This window comes from Dama dama, chromosome 6 (genome assembly GCF_033118175.1).
Source record: "Dama dama isolate Ldn47 chromosome 6, ASM3311817v1, whole genome shotgun sequence".
NCBI classification, from domain to species: Eukaryota; Metazoa; Chordata; class Mammalia; order Artiodactyla; family Cervidae; genus Dama; species Dama dama.
The window spans coordinates 19179613-19196639 of record NC_083686.1 but is presented as its reverse complement, the minus strand read 5'-3'; the positions used below and the strand labels follow the sequence as shown (position 1 = coordinate 19196639).

The window sequence follows — 17027 nt, the reverse complement described above, 5'->3', positions numbered from 1 at the left end:
AAACAGAGATAACCATGGCATGACTTGTCTATTTTGGCCAAAGGCATGACTATTCTTATGGAAGAAAGCAGAAGAGAATCTTTGAAACGAGCTTTTAAAATGCAAGGGGACATCAAAGGGAAACTGAATCAATGATGCTGCAATACGTTAAAGTTGTAGGTCAATACTCTAGACTGGGAGATCACAGCACACTTTTTTTTATTTTCCCAGGTGGTTCTCTTCCTAAGGTTAAGTGGCCTGAATCAACTGCATTCTTTCCTCTGACTCAAGCATTATATTGAATCTGGCCCTTTGCTGATCTTACGGAAGACACTGTTCATCTAGGTCAAAGTGCCATTGTTACAAAATGGCAGACACCAAAAGCACCTACATTTCCACTGGGAAACATCTCATTAGATGGAAGCCTACATAAAGGCAAGGTTTGTAACCACGTTTGCAATCACTGTATCCAGTGTGCCTAGTTCAGTGCCTGCCACATAGCAGGTGCTCAGTAAGTACATGCTGAATTAATGAAGAAATCCACTACAGATGTGGGCCTGGAAGAAGCATGCATGCATAATTCAAATTTGATGATTTCTAAAAATACTTTGTTGTTTTGTCAATTGCTAAGTTGTGTCTGACTCTTTGCAACCCCATGGACTGCAGCATGCCAGGATTCCCTGTCTTTCACTATCTCCTGGAGTTTGCCCAAATTCATGTCCATTGAGTTGGTGATGCTATCCAACCATCTCTTCCTCCGTCACCCCTTTCTCCTCCTGCCCTCAATCTTTCCCAGCATCAGAGTCGGCTCTTTGCATCAGGTGGCCAAAGTATTGGAGTTCCAGCTTCAGCATCAATCTTTCCAATGAATATTCAGGACTGATTTCCTTTAGAATTGACTGGTTTGACCACCGTGTTGTCCAATGGACTCTCAAGTCTTCTCCAGCACCACAGTTCAAAAGCAACAATTCTTCGGTGCTCAGCCTGCCTTATCGTCCAACTCTCATACCTGTACATGACTACTGGAAAAACCATAGCTTTGATTACATGGGCATTTGTTGGCAAAGTGATGTCTCTGCTTTTTAATATGCTGTCTAGGTTTGTCATAGCTTTCCTTCTAAGGAGCAAGCATCTTTTAATTTCCTGGCTGCAGTCACAGTCTTCAGTGATTTTGGAGCCCAAGAAAATAAAATCTGTCCTTGCTTCCACTTTTCCTCTTCTATTTGCCATGAAGTGATGGGACTGGATGCCATGATCTTAGTTTTTTGAATGTTGAGTTTTAAGCCAGCTTTTTCCACTCTCCTCTTTTACCCTCATCTATTATTTCATTTAACAGTCACTGAATATTTTCTGTGTGATAGGTACTAAAATACAGAAATGAGTAAGATGGTTGCCAATTCTCAAAAAGAAGACTGGAACAATATTCACTGAGTGCTACTATAAGCTAGGCACTTATTATTCATTATTTCATCCTCCCAATAACTGTGTGAGGTAAATATCATTACACGCCCCACTCACCTTTTCCAGATAAAGGAACAGAGACATGAACAAAAGCCTACATCCAGCAAATGGCAAAGCCAAGAATTTATTCAATGACCTGGATACTTCCTTTGACAATATATTTTCTCTTCAAAGTAAATTTAAAATCACAGTGTGATGTTCTCTATGTGATGTTTCGTTAAGGAAACTTAAGTTTTTAAAAACTGAGTTACAAACACGTTTTCCAAGTTTCATTTGGAAAAAGAGGTTTAGGCTCTAGACTTCAAGTTATTTATGTTGGAAAACATTCCAGTAATAGAGGTGCTTTGTAACTAACTGAAGGCTTGAAGGCTTCACATAGTTGAAGGCTAAAAATAATAAATTGCTTGAACAAAATAAGTGAAAATCACTGTGTTAAGTCCTGAATAGCATCTAAGACCTAAGTCAGTGAGTTTCTAAATTATAATTATCATAACTCATTGTTCAGGTAAACAAAGCCCAATACTGAACTAGGATGGCTGAATTCAGAGTGGAGGGCAGTATAGTTCCCACTGCCAACAGTGAACAAAAAGGACGTGAAACAGAAGCCGCCAGCTGCTCCTCTGTGCAAACAGCTTCCTCCCGAGACCCTGGTGCTTATTCCCAACTGCACTTGAATTGTTCGGTATTCATAATACGAACGGTGATCCCTAAGTCATGTATTGTGCTAGATCCTTTTTCCTTTATAAATGCACAAACAGGAGGGAAGCCTGAATTGGGAAATGAATTCTTAAGACACAAGAGCAACTTAGAGAAATATTCAAGGTCAGGCTGTCTTATAGGGATGGGATGCCCATTGTACAGGTGGCCACCTGACCTGCACATCTGAGGGTCAGAGAGAGACTTGCGGGTCACCTGTCTCCCTGGGTCCTAAAGCAGTTTGGGGAATCACCATTTCTTCCCAATAGATTGAAAATACACAGGGCCTGGAATCATCTGTCCTCATAACATGGGCAGAAATTTTGAAAGCAGGTTATTCTCACCTACCCTGTTTGGATCAGATGAGGAACTGGGAAAACAAAGATTCATGATCAATCCAAAATTCCAGCAGCTCAGAAAGTGCCCGCGGTGGTGGGAAACGGTCTAGGATAGGCAAATTCTTCAAGTATATGGCCCAATCCTAGTGCAGTCATGACCTCTCTTATATTTGCGTCATGATTTCATAATGACTCTGAAATTGAAGTCATATTCTTATATTTACAGATGAAGAAACTGGAGATGAATGAATCAAAGCTAGCAACCATGAGAGTTGCTCAGTCATGTCTGACTCTTTTGTGACCCCATGGACTGCAGCCTGTCAGGTTCCTCTGTCTATGGAATTCTCCAGGCAAGAATACTGGAGTGGGTAGCCATTCTCTTATCCAGGGACTCTTTCCAGCCCAGGGATCAAATCTGGGTCTCCTGCATTGCAGGTGGATTCTTTACCATCTGAGCACCAGGGAAGCCCAGCAACCATCAGAGTAAGAATTAAATCTTAAGTCTTCCTAATCCACACTGAGTAACAGACTTTTCACCACAAACCTAAAGCATGACCTCAAGAATATGTGTTGTAGGAGCAACGACTTTGGAGTTAGACCTGCATTGGCCTATCTAGATGTACCATTTTTTAGCCATATAATTAGGAAAGTTCTTTAACATCATGAAGCCTTAGTTTCCTCATCTGTAAAATGGGGACATGCATTACACCTAGCTTGTGGGGTTATGGTGAGGATCAAAGGCATATCATATGCATATAGCACACTCAGCATAGAAACTGACCCTCATTAGAGCCAGACAGATGTTGAGGGTTTCAGGGTCATGTTTAGAGCACGGACTCTGGATGAAGGAATCTCCTTTCCTCCTCTGTAGTTTAGCATGCCTTGGGGCTTAAAACCCTCAGGGAATATTTTATAGTATCGAAAGCCACAAGAAGATAAAAACTGGACACAGGCAGCGAGTGCTTGGGCCTAGAATGGGTGCAGAGGATGTCCACTGTCCAGGAAGTGCGTCTGTGTCTCCTCCCACACTGCCGTCCGTGCCGAGTCCCTGAGAGTGAGGACCCTCCATTCCCACCTGGAAAGCCATGGAGTTGGCAGCAGCCAGAAATATCCTCAGGGGCAGCTTGGCCTTGTAGGACCTGTGGCTCCACAAACGATGGGCACCAGCTGTCACGCCCAGAGCAGTCAGGAGGAAGCAGAAGTAGGCTGCAAGACACAAGCAAGGACAGAGTCAGCAGGTGTCAGAGCTTTTAACCTCCCCCCAGCTTTTCTCTCTTCCGAATAGGAACCCATGCGGAATGGTGTCAGAAGCATATGCAGCATGAAGAATCAATAGCTCGGGAAAAGGCAGGCTTTTTTTTTTTATTGGTTTTTAGCTTTTCAGTACCAGAGAGACATAGAGAGACTTTCCCTAAGAAACTGGGAACTTGGAACAGCCATTTTTTCTATGTCAAAGGAATCTATTTCTTGCCAGTCTTGATACAAAATCACAGCCCTATTAGCGTGCATTTGTAATTCTTACGTGTCCACTCTCGGTAGAGCTGAAATAGATCTCTAATCTTGCTTCTTAATTGGCACCCATGCCAGGATGGCTCTTTTAAGTGGCAGTGCCCATTTTCAAAGCTCTTCTAAATGGTTTGAAGGAACTCAGGCCAGACCTAAAAGCAATGTCTGGCTCAGGGCCAGTAAGAATGAGACTAAAACTGACATCAAGGACAGCTGAGATTTGTCTTCTAGCACTCCTCACTTATACCATCACCATCACTATGACTGGGCTGGTAGAGATGGCCAGGTGGGGATCTAGTTATTTTTTAAAAATTTTATTGGAATATAATTAATTTACAGTGTTGTGTTAGTTTTAGGTATACAGGAAAATGAATCTGTTATGCAAATACATTGATCAACTCTCTTTTAGATTCTTTCCCCACATAGGCCATTACAGAGAATTGAATAGTTTCTGTGGTATACAGTAGGTCCTTATTAGTTATCTATTTTATTTATAGAAGTGTGTATGTGTCAATCCCAATCTTCCAATTTATCCTCCCTCTGCTTACCCCTCAGTAACCAGAAGTTTATTTTTTGTATCTGTAATTTTATTTTGGTTTTATAGACAGGTTCACTCATAGCCTGTTTTTTTGGATTTCATATATAAGTGATATCATATGATATTTGTCTTTTTCTGTCTGACTTGCTTCACTCAGTTTAAGAATCTCTAGAGCTATCCATGTTGCTGCAAAATGCATTATTTTGGTCTTTTTTATGGCTGAGTAATATTCTATTGTATATATGTACCACATCTTCTTTATCCATTCCTCTGTTAATGGACATTTAGGTTGCTTCCATGTCCTAGTTATTGTAAATAGTGATGCAGTGAACACCAAGGTGTATGTATCTTTTTGAATTATGGTTTTCTCCAGATATAAGCCCAGGAGAGGGGTTGCTGGATCATATGGCAGCTCTAGTTTCAGTTTTTTAAGTACCGTCCATACTATTCTCCATAGTGGCTGTACTAGTTTACATTCCCACCAACAGTGTAGGAGGGTTCCCTTTTCTCCACACTGGGTGGGAATTTTCTTAAAGTCAGCCTACAGTGGAGCTTATTATCTGCCACACACTTAAATATATATAGTCCTCATAACATGTGTTAGCATCTCATTTTACAGCTGAGAAACTAAATCTCTGAGTTAACTCCTTCATATAAACCAAAGTCAACCTGGTTCTAAAGCCTCTGCCCAGAGACCCCACGCTGACCCCACGTGGTGGTGGTGATTGGTTCTTTGTACAAGACTTGGGAAAGGTTGAGTGCATGGTAGAAAGGAGACGAAAAATCACAATTCCTGAGATTATTTTCCTCTAGTAGTTTTAAAGCAATGTTCCCACAAAATGCTAAATGTCTTACTTGAATTATCTTATTAAAACATAGCAAACAAACCTTATAGGTCTATATTATTATTGGGTCAAAGGCTTAAAGAAGTTAACTAATTTCCCAGTATCACAAGGTTGGGGAGTGTCTTTGCTAAGAGTCAAACCCAGAACCAAGAACTGAGTGCTGGCCCTCTCTACTTTCCTTTGCCTCCAGGAGACATCAGGTAAGTTTTATCTTCATTTCTCTACACCCTCCTGGAGAAGGAAATGGTAACCTACTCCAGTATTCTTGCCTGGAGAATCCCATGGACAGAGAGGTCTGGCAGGCTACAGTCCCTGGGTCTTAAGAGTCAGACACAACTGAGCGACTAAACCACCACCACCACCTCTACGCCTTATATCCTTAACGCATGCATGCTAAGTCACTTCAGTCACGTCTGACTCTTTGCGATTCCATGGACTATAGCCCCTCAGGGTCCTCTGGCCATGGAATTCTCCAGGCAAGAATACTGGAGGGGGTTGCCATTCCTTTCTTCAGGGGATCTTCCCCACCCAGGGATCAAACCTGGGTCTCCTGCACTGCAGGAGATTCTTTACTATCTGAGCCACCAGGGAAGCCCTATGTCCTTAATGTTGGATCCCAATCTAAATTTAAAAGTGAGTTGCTTCCTTACTAGAGGGGAGAGTCCTGAACTAGGTTATGTGTAAGCAGGGTCAGGCAGACAATTGTTTCTACCACTTAGCATATACAAGGCCCTCCATAAAGAAGTGCAGAAGACCAAGTGACCAGCTGTGAGTAGATACATGAGTAGTCATGAACGGTACGCAGGCCAAGTCCTTAGGAAGGCCCTTGTAGGACTTCTTTGGAAGTATTACTAGGGCAACTTCAGTGTCAATATACGTATTTAAAGGGAGCACAATATTATAGCTTCCAAAAGTCAAGTCTGACTGATCTTGACCCTGATATTTATATGGGTCTAAAAACAAGACTCACCCTTGGCACTAAGATTAATGAGTCTGAGTACGTGTGGTTTTCATGAACTTGACAAATTATTCCTTCCTTGAAAGGTTAAAAACAAAAAGCAACAATCTGCCCATAAATCACAGAAAGTAGCAGTAAATAAAACGCTCTGACCTCTTTTGTTATCATAATTTAACCTTGGTCATGAGTCCATAAAATGGACAGCTATTTCCCATGTCATCCCTGGCCTTCATGGCTCTGCCAATAATTTTTTTCTAACTGTCAAGTGAAATCTATGATGGAAAAATTCAATGAGATCCTATCGTGCCAGTGGCTAAGATACTGAACTTTGAGTGCAATAAGATGAATTCCCAGGCTCCATGAAACATATTGGCCTAAAAGCAATCCCTCCAAACCATGGTTCTCAGGGCCTTGCCATGACTATGGCATTGTCTTGTCCTTTTCAAGATCTTCAATATTTCAGGAGTCATTTACCTTGTTGATCTATTCATGTCTGGGCCCCTGACAATGGGTTTGAGTCAGAGCCTGCACTGGGCAGTAGTGGTTATTGGTTTCCCATGGTCCTTCTTTTGGCAACAAGGATGTAGCTGTTTGACCCAGGCCTTGGCTTTGCATTGTACCCCCATCTACCTTGTTCTGGGACTACAAACCTGACCCAAGTTTTCTCTCTTCTGGCTTAAAGATTAATGCATGATTGAAACAGTAAAGAATGAGGCCTGGAGAGCGAGATGTGAAGATGACAGACAGAGCCAGCTCTACAAGAGACAGAAGGACAGCTGTCTGCACTGAGCCACTGGCTGCAGGCCCCGGAGTTCTATAGTTGTTCTTTTCATCCTGTGAGCCTCCCCAGTATTCCTCCCAGTAATGTGAGCCAACAAATTCCCTTTTCTTGCTAGTTTGCACTAGGTTTCTGATAACTAAAATTCTGCAGAATGTTTGGAAAGAAAGCAATCTTTTGGTCATAGTCCAAATGAGGATAAACAGCAAAAATCCTGGGCTGGTTATCAGGCTTTATGGGATGTTCCATTTTACAGGTCTCAGTTTTCCTACTTTGACAGGGCTATCTTGAAAGGTTCTTAACCTCTCTTCTATGAGGTTTGTGGAGAGTAATATCCGAACAAGTTTTGATGAATGCTGGCTAGTTGGCTCTGAGGTAGTGAATAATCAGACACAGAATTGATGATTTTGAAAAAAAAGGAGTAATGGGCAGTGTCAATAACTTTACCAAGTAACTCATACCTCACAGAGCAAAGTGCTAAAGTAATTGAAACTAGAATCACAAAATCACAGAACAGTGAGTGACACATGGGTTGGTCTGTATGCAAATAAGAGTCACCAATTCTGGCTAGCTGAAGCCAAAAAGACATGTATTAAATAGACATTAAATAGTCTGTGGCACTCATGAGGAGGTTGCAGGAGAGGGTTTTGGTTCACAGCCTCCAAGATGGTGCCAGTGCTGCCTACCTCCTGAAGTTCACGGCCTTGTGTAGTCTTCTCCCCTTGAGTAACTTTCTTCTAACCAAAGACTCATAGCAACATTGAGGGAATATCAGTTCCATTATTTGGTTACAAAAGATAAGACTTCTATTTTGCTAGCAGATTCTTTCTTCCCTTGGGTTTGGAGAAGTAAGTTGCCATACTGGGAAGGCTGAGCTGGCAAGGAACTCAGGGTGGCCTTCATCCAACAGTCAGTGAGGAAATGAGGCCCTCAGTTCAACAGTCCTCAAGGAACCAAGTCCCGCCAACAACAATGTAAGTGAGCTTGGCAGTAGGACCTTCCCCGGTCAAGCCTTCAGTTAAGACCACAGTCCTGGCCAGCACACTGCTACCTCATGTGAGATCCTGAAGCGGACAGTCCAGCCTAGCTGAATCTGGATACCTGCTCCATATAAACTATGAGAAAATGAATCTATATTGTTTTAAACTGCTGACTTTGGGAGTACTTTGTTCTGCAGTTGGAAATTATTAATATAAGAACTGAATAGGAAACTTCCCAAGAGGGAAGGAAGGTACAGTCTAAATCCCAGTGTAAAAATGTTTTGCCATCTATAGGAATGGATAGTAGATTCAAATTGCATGGGGTGGGGGGCAGGGAGAAGAAGCATGGGGTGACTGCTAATAGGTATAGGGTTTGGGGGCTAAAGAGTGATAAAAATGTTCTGAAATTGATTTTGGTGATGGTTACATGAAACTGTGAATATATTTAAAATTAATGAATTGCACATTTTGAATAGCTGAGTTGTATGGTATGAGTTATAGCTCAATAAAGTCATTACTAAAAAAATGACTGAGCTTCTATTAGATTTTGTTATTATGTATATTTTCTCAGTGTAAATAAAATAGACACGTCACAAAAGAACATATGACAAAACAAAAAACTCAATCATTTGCCTAGGATGGATACTTGCTACCAGCGGGCACACATATCACACCATGGACCCTTAAATCTTCCATAGCTGCCAAGAAGAGTGTCTGTTTGACCCTACACCTCTGCATGAATCTATCCAGACCAAAGATTCCAAGGCAGAATCACCTACTTGCCAGTGTTCGGATCACAGACCACGCTCTACCAACAAAAGAGAGAGAATCCATGGTCTCTTTGGGTTCCATGGTGGAAGGCAGAGTCTCTTTCCGATCTAGATTCCTCCATTGGAGCAATGTGTTGAGAATAACTGAAGTGACCCTCTCTGGACCACAAAACCAGAGAACAGTCCGGGGGTGGGGGTGTGTGTGTACATATATATATATATACATATGTGTGTGCTAACTCACTTCAGCCATATCTGACTCTTTGCAACCCTATGGACTGTAGCCCACTAGGCTCCACTGTCCATGGGATTCTCCAGGCAAGAATACTGGAGCGGGTTGCCATTTCCTTCTCCAAGGGGTCTTTCCGACCCAGGGATCAAACTTGCATCTCCTGCATTGGCAGGTGGTTTCTTTACCACTAGCGCCACCAGGGTATGTATGTATATATTCATTATAGATTAATAATGCTATACAGTAGGTCCTTGCTCTCTGTTTATTTTATATATAGTAGTATGTATAGTTTGGGCTTTCCTGGTGGCTCAGATGGTAAAAAAAATCTACCTGCAATGCAGGAGATGCTGGTTTGATCCCTGGGTGGGGAAGATCCCCTGGAGAAAGAAATGGCAACCCACTCCAGTATTTTTGCCTGGAGAATTCCATGGCAGAGGAGCCTGTCGGGCTATGGTCCATGGGATCGCAAAGAGTCGGACATGACTGAGTGACTCTTTCACTTTATTTTCAGTTCAGTGTGTATAGTACATCTTAAAATAACCTCTTTTCATTCACCCTCAAATACTCTGCACACGTAAGATCATTGCAATCTCTATTACAGAAGCGATAAAGATGAAAAAAATCGGTATTTGGGGACAGAGTGTGCAAAAACAAGTTGGTTTCTATAATTTCTTAAATGAGCGCACAGTAAAATTCCAATTAAAAAACGAAAAATGCACTGCACTGCCTAACAGTGTCAGCAGGGAGGCTGGAGAAGGGGCTTCGCTCTCACTGCTTGCCTGCCACAGACCCGCACTCTACCAATATGTCTAATTTTATTGTTTTGTTTCTATGTGGTAGATATCTAATCCTCATTTCACAGATGTGTAAAACTGAAGCCCAGAGCCTAACTGCCTCGGGATCTCACAAGGACAGAGCCGGGGCCCAAAAACCGGCTCAGTCCAGCCCAGCCCTCCCCGCGGGTGGCCTGGTTGCCAGCCCTGACTGCCCACTGCAGTCATCTGGGATCTTTAACAGTTTCGAGACCCATCAGGCCCAGTGAATCAGAGATTCATGGAGCAGGCATCTCTCTGCAGAGGGGACTGTGATGCACAACTGGGGCTGAGAAACCACTGCCCTGTAAGGTATGTGGGCCCGTAGAGACCATCTGGTCCCATCCCCTGAACTTACAAAGGGAGAAACCTAGGCCCCGAGTGCACTGCACTGCCTCCAACCCCCCGCCCCCACCCCACGCTGACTCCCACGGGGCGTGGTGAATGCCCAGCGGTTTGGGAGCAGGAGACACCAAGCTGTCCTTTCATGTGAACCCAGGCCGCCTGTGCTCTTCTCCCGGCGGCTCCCTTTGATGCTGTGAGGTGCTCCCCAGACGCCCTCGCTGGAGCCTTTGATATCCACGCACCGGACTGGAAGGCGGGTGTGCAGGGGGGCCCAGGCGGGAGGACCCAAGCTCGCTTGGACCCAAGCTTGTTTTCCACCAGGGGCAGGAATCTGAGGGTGAAGGCTCCTGGTGACAGGGCCACATGCAGGGGTGGCAGGGGGGAGGGGAGGGGGCAGGGAGGGGGATAGGAGGGGGGAGGGCAGGGTGGGGCGGAGCCTGTGTGGGAGAAAACAAGGCACTTAGATATCTGCCTTTTTGCCTCAAGTGTTTTGAAGGTCACTTTGGGGCTCTGGCCAACAAATGATTGTTTCTCTTCTCCAGTCTTTCCTAGATTTGGCAGCTCAGTAGAGAAAGCCATAGATGAATCGAGAGATACACACAGAGATACAAATACACATATGAGTAAATAACGCAGACTTCCCAGTGGTTAAAGAACCTGCCTGCTAATGAAGGAACTGGGTCAGGAAGATCCGAAGGAGAAGAGAGTGGCTACCCAATCCGGTATTCTTGCCTGGAGAATTACATGCACAGAGGAGCCTGGCAGGCTACAGTCCATGGAATGGTGAAGAGTCAGACACAACTGAAGCGACTTAGCACGCATCCTTGGTGGTCCAGTGGTTAAGAATCCGCCTGCCAATGCAGGGGACACGTGTTTGATCCCTGGTCTGGGAAGATCACACATGCGACGAGGCACCTAAGCCCGTGGGCTACAACTACTGAAGCCTGCCCGCCTAAAGCCTGTGCTCCGCAACAAGAGAAGCCACTGCAGCGAGAAGCCTGTGCACCGCCAACCAGACAGCAGCTCTCATTTGCTGAAACTAGAGGAAGCCCATGTTCAGCAAGGAAGACCCAAGGCAGCCAAAATAAGTAAGTTAACAGTAGAAAAGGAAACTTTCTCTGGGCTTTATATCTTTATCCCTAAAATGGAGAAAGTCTTTACAAAAAACAAAATAAGTAAATGACGGGTGCTATGGCATTATGGTTAAGATGAACCTGGGCCGAATCCCTGGTATATCACCTATCAGCGTGACTTTATCTCTAAACCTTGGTGTCTTCATCCACAAAATGGGAACACAGCCTGCCCGAGAGGCTTGCCGTAAGGGCTGAAAGCAGCAGGGAATGTACAATGTGAGCCAGGCCTGGCAAGCAGCACCGCCAGGAGCTATTGCCCCAGCTGTGAACGCCAGCCCACTGCCTCTGAAACTAGCCCTTTCCCGGATAATCGCTCTGAAGACTCCCCCGCTCTTTATCACTCTGAGCTGGAGATTCTCAAGAGGATGGGCGATTTTGCCTACTCCCTTTCCTGAGACATTTAGCAAAGACTCCAGATATTGTTCATTGTCACAAACCACAGCTGGAAGGGTGTTACTGGCATCTACTGGGTAGAGGCCAGGGATACTGCTGAGTAGCCCGCAATGCCCTGACGCTGCCTGCAACAAAGAGGGACCACGACCAAAATGTCAGGAGTGCCGAGGTAGAGAATCCTGTTCTGATTTCTTGGGAGAGTTCTTGAAACCTAGTGTGCCTACACAGGCCTTGCTTCCTCACACCTCTGATTTCACGGGGAGTCATAGGAGTAACTCATGTTTCACATATACACATAATATAATGTAATGCAATGCAACATAGGCCAAAAAGTTTGTTGAGGTTTTCTGTAACCTCGTATGGAAAAACTCGAATGAACTTTTTGGCCAACCCAATGTAATATAACAGATGATAAACAAGCTGAGAACAAAGAACTAGGACAAAAAAGCCAATAGTATTTTAGGTCATTGATTCTTGAACTTTAAAGGGCCAGGGGTCTTGCTAAAATGCAGATGCCCAGCTCCACTCTCAGAGATTCAGTAGGTCCGGGGAGAAACCCAGAAGTTTTGTTTCTAACAAGTCTGCAGGCGGTGCTGGTGCTGTTGGTCCAGGGTCTGAGTGTTTAGCCCACCTACCGGTGAGTGTTCAGCTGACCCACCAGATGTGAGACAGGGGGGCTAATAAGGGGCTGCAATGACAGGGCAAGGCCCTCCAGGGCCACTCACCTCATGAGACGCTGTAACAAAGAGTTGCAATTAGACCTCAGGCCTTCCAGTAAAAGGTTTGTATTTATAACACTTGAGATTCCGGGGCAGTTTCCTCCTAGATACTATTTGAACACTTGACTCGAAATCAGAAGGTTTTTACAAGGGCACGAGAACTGTGTGGGCTTAGAGGCAAAGGGCTTCTTTTGACTATTAAACCTTCCAAATCCTGTCGTATTTTTAAAAACTGAGTTGATTTACAGTGTTGTTTTAGTAATTTCAGCATACGGCACAATATACCAACAGCCTTTGTGATCCCCACCTCCTTCCTCTTGGCCACCTTCTCCTCTGCTGCAAACGGGCTGCAGGAAGATACAGAAGCAGGCATCTTGAAGGAAGTGCCCACATCTTCTAGATTCAAGGGAAAGGGAACAGAACAGAAGAGAGAAGATAGATTTCATGCGTTTGACATGTACTGACTATTTTCCTCCAGCATCCTTCCTGCCTTCAATTAGGGTCACTTAGACTGTTCTGAAGTCCTGGGCAAATCCTCCTTTTCCTGGTTGATTTACAAAATATATGACAGGTAGTATAAAAGTCATAGCAGATCACTAACAACCACAAAGCATAGCATGTTTCCTCTCGGCTGTTGCACCCCGCTATCTATTCAGTTCAGTCACTCAGCTGTGTCCGACTCTTTGGGACCCCATGGACTGCAGCACGCCAGGCTTCCCTGTCCATTACCAACTCCCAGAGCTTGCTCAAGCTCATGTCTGTCTAGTCGGTGATGCCATCCAACCATCTCATCCTCTGTTGTCCCCTCCTCCCCCTGCCTTCAATCTTTCCCAGCATCAGGGGCTTTTCTAATGAGTCAGTTCTTCACATCAGGTGGCCAAAGGATTGGAGTTTCAGCTTCAGCATCAGTCCTTCCAATGAATATTTAGGATAGGCTGGTTTGATCTCCTTGCAGTCCAAGGGACTCTCAAGAGTCTTCTCCAGCACCATAGTCTAAAAGTATCAATTCTTCAGCACTCAGCTTTCTTTATAGTCCAACTCTCACATCCATACATGACTACTGGAAAAACCATGGCTTTGACTAGACGGACCTTTGTTGGCAAAATAATGTCTCTGCTTTTTAATATGCTGTCTCGGTTGGTCATAGCTTTTCTTCCAAGGGGCAAGCATCTTTTAATTTCATGGCTGCAGTCACCATCCACAGTGATTTTGGAGACCCCCAAAATAAAAGTCTGTCACTGTTTCCATTGTTTCCCCATCTATTTGCCATGAAGTGATGGAACCGGATGCCATGACCTCAGTTTTTTGAATGTTGAGTTTTAAGCCATCTTTTTCACTCTCCTCTTTCATTTTCACAAATAAAAAAGAAGGCAAGCATTCGAGTCTTTTCCAGGACCTCATTCTGTATCCACAGGTCTCACTTCAAGTACTCAGGCTAAGCCAGGCATCCCTGTTAGATGCTCTCTGGCCCTCTGAGTTTTCCAACATGCAAATCATCACATTGTAATTAAACAAGGAATTGTTCATCTAATACCATCTAAAACATAAACTCCAGGAGGGCAGGGATCTTGTCTGTCTTTGCATGCATTGTTAACTGGTACTTGTGCAACTATTATATAAGGTGTGTATATATATATATATATATATATATATATATATATATATATATAATTGTATAACAACTCTTTGTGACCCCATAGACTATACAGTCCATGGAATTCTCTAGGCCAGGATACTGGATTGGGTAGCCTTTCACTTCTCCAGGGGATCTTCTCAACCCAGGGATCGAACCCAGGTCTCCCGCATTGCAGGCGGATTCTCTACCAGCTGAGCCACCAAGGAAGCCCAAGAATACTGGAGTGGGTAGCCTATCCCTTCTCCAGCAGATCTTTCCAACCCAGGAATTGAATTGGGGTCTCCTGAATTGCAGGCAGATTCTTTACCAACTGAGCTATCAGGAAAGCTATTATAATAACTTAGCTAGGGAAAAATATGCACCCATGCTGATTGGTTTCACTTTAAAATTCATAAACCATAACTACAGTTCAGCTTGCGTATTACCCAGAAATCATATTACTTTCCCCTGGTCCACATGGGCTCCCTCCCTCCTGGACAACTGTTTCATTACTGTTCTGATCACCTTGCCTCCCTCCAGCCTCCATCCCCCACTGCATATGATAACGTTGCTTCTGTTTGAGGGCAGAACTTCCCCAGGCCCCACAACCTCTACCCACTCACCCTTCAGCACCCGAGCCTGTGCATCCTGCCATTTCTCCATTCCTACAGATGGCCAGTCCACACATCCTTTAAGGCTGGCCCTTTCTTGTGCATCTTATCCACTCCATCCTACTCAGTTGCTCTGCCATTTCCCCCTCTCTCTGCATGGGGAATACCCTCTTACTATTCCCACAGCCTACAATCAAGCTGTTATTTCTCTCATTTTAAGAAACAAAATTAAAAAACCTCTGTTGACACATCCCTCCCCCATCTAGAACATACTCGCTTTCTCTCTTCCTCTTTATACAGAATTCATTGAATGGATTGTCTCTTGATTCTGGATTACAGATCTTCACTTCTGATCCCAATCAAAACTGCTCCCACCATTCCAGCCAAGACAGACATGGTCCCTTTCCCTGTGGGCAATCTCTAGATGTATATTAAGAAAGTCAATACGTGGGTGATGAACACAGTGGAGAGGCAAGAGGTGCTACTGGAGCCCTCAAAGGAGGAACTGACATTCCATGTAGAGGTGACATTGTGCACAAAGGCACAGAGGTGTGAAGGCTCCTGGGAGGAGCCCTGCCAAGTGGTGGGGTCTGGCTCCTGGGAGGGGATGTGGGGTGAAATGAAATGCAAAAAAGAGGCAGTGACCCGATCAGGAAGGTGCTTAGTGTTATAAAGAGATTTAATCTTGAGGACAAGAGGGTTCCACTGAAGAATATTACATAGTCAGGGACTTCCCTGTGGTCCAGTGGTTAAGAATCTATCTGCCTTGCAGGGTAGGGGATGCGGGTCCTATCCCAGTTAGGAGAACTAAAGTCCCACATGCCACGGGGCAACTAAGCCCTCACACTGCAGCTAGAGAGCCTGCATGATCTAGACCACATGCTCCACAACTGGAGAAGCCCATGTGCCACAACCAGAAGCAGAAAGTCTGCACGCCAAAATGAAGAGCCTTCTCAACCAATAAAGAAACAAAATTTAAAAATAATGTTATATGATCAAATTTAGAATGACAGATGTGAATGTGTTACGGAAGATGGAATCTAGCAGGCTGAAACTATCGCTTGTGCTGAATACTCTCCACGAGCCCTTGCAGACACACACCTTCTCTTTTTTTGCTGTTCTGTGCCCTCGGACGCTGGCTTCTATCAGCTGGACCAAAGGGCTCCTTCTGGAGCGGAACTAGCTGCATCAGGATTACTTGAGGAGCTTTAAAATCTATACACATCTTCTAGATCCTTATGCCCACGAGACTAGAGTACGTAACTCCAGGTGGTCCAGTTACATAGCCCATTATGGGAGTGATGGACAAGGAGAGCGCTCCTTAAACTAATCTGCCCATCAATCATCTAGTGCAGATGTGCTCCGTCCCTTAGTTGTCTCTGACTCTGTGAACCCCACAGACTGTAGCTCGTCAGCCTCCTCTGTCCATGGGATTCTCCAGGCAAGAATACTGGCGTGGGTAGCCATTCCCTTCTCCAAGGGATCTTCCCAACCCAAGGATCAAATCCAGGTCTCCTGTGTCTCCTGCATTGCAGGAAGATTCTTTACCCACTGAGCCATCTGGAAAGCCCCAGAAATCACCTAGCGGTTTTATTAAATTGCAGATACTAATCCAGTAGGTCTGGGCAGAGCTAGAGATTCTGCATTTCCAACAAGCTCCCAGGCAATGCCACTGCTATTATCCCAAGTTGCAAGACACTGGGTAACTCCTGCAGAGAATTTAGGACCAAGGAAACCCAGTTTCTCTTCTCAGCTTCTTAGGCAAGCAAAAGGATGTTTAGGACAGAAGCCCAGGAGCGAGGTCTCATCTCCTTACCCACAACCTGTGCTCACTCTTCCTACCTTCTCTTCCTTGCTTTCTTTCTTTTCTCAGGTACAGAGTGAAAAAGTTTATTTCAGGTAGATTTAAATTTATTTTTTATTTATTATTTTTTCACTGCACCATGCAGCATGTCGTTCTTAGTAGTTCCCCGACCAGGGATTGAACACATGCACTCACTCTGCATTGGAAGCTTGGAGTTTTAACCACTGGACTGCCATGGAAATCCTTATTTCAGGTAGATTTTAAAATTTAGAAGACAAGAAAAGGGCTGCCTTCAAAGCATCACTAAAACAATTCCATGACATAAAAACACAAGAACTGAACTGCTGAAAGAACAATGGCTGAAGACATCTGTGCACTGCAATACCTTCACGTCTTGGTGTGGAAGAGGTCTGATTAAAGAAAAAAGGTCCCTGGGTATGAATAAGAATTTGTTAAACAGAATCTTAAGAGCTCTTAATCATCAGTGAATGGTGTTGACAGCCTTTCCCCTGAA

The 17027-nt window shown here is 44.3% G+C and overlaps 1 protein-coding gene across 1 annotated transcript in view; it reads right to left on the bottom strand.

Annotated features, from left to right (window-relative positions):
- Positions 1-17027, bottom strand: part of SCD5 (stearoyl-CoA desaturase 5) — a 165664-nt gene that overhangs the window by 64729 nt on the left and 83908 nt on the right. The window contains exon 2 of the mRNA XM_061145694.1: positions 3550-3680. Coding sequence (XP_061001677.1) covers positions 3550-3680 — 131 coding nt within the window. The remainder of the gene's footprint in view (positions 1-3549; positions 3681-17027) is intronic.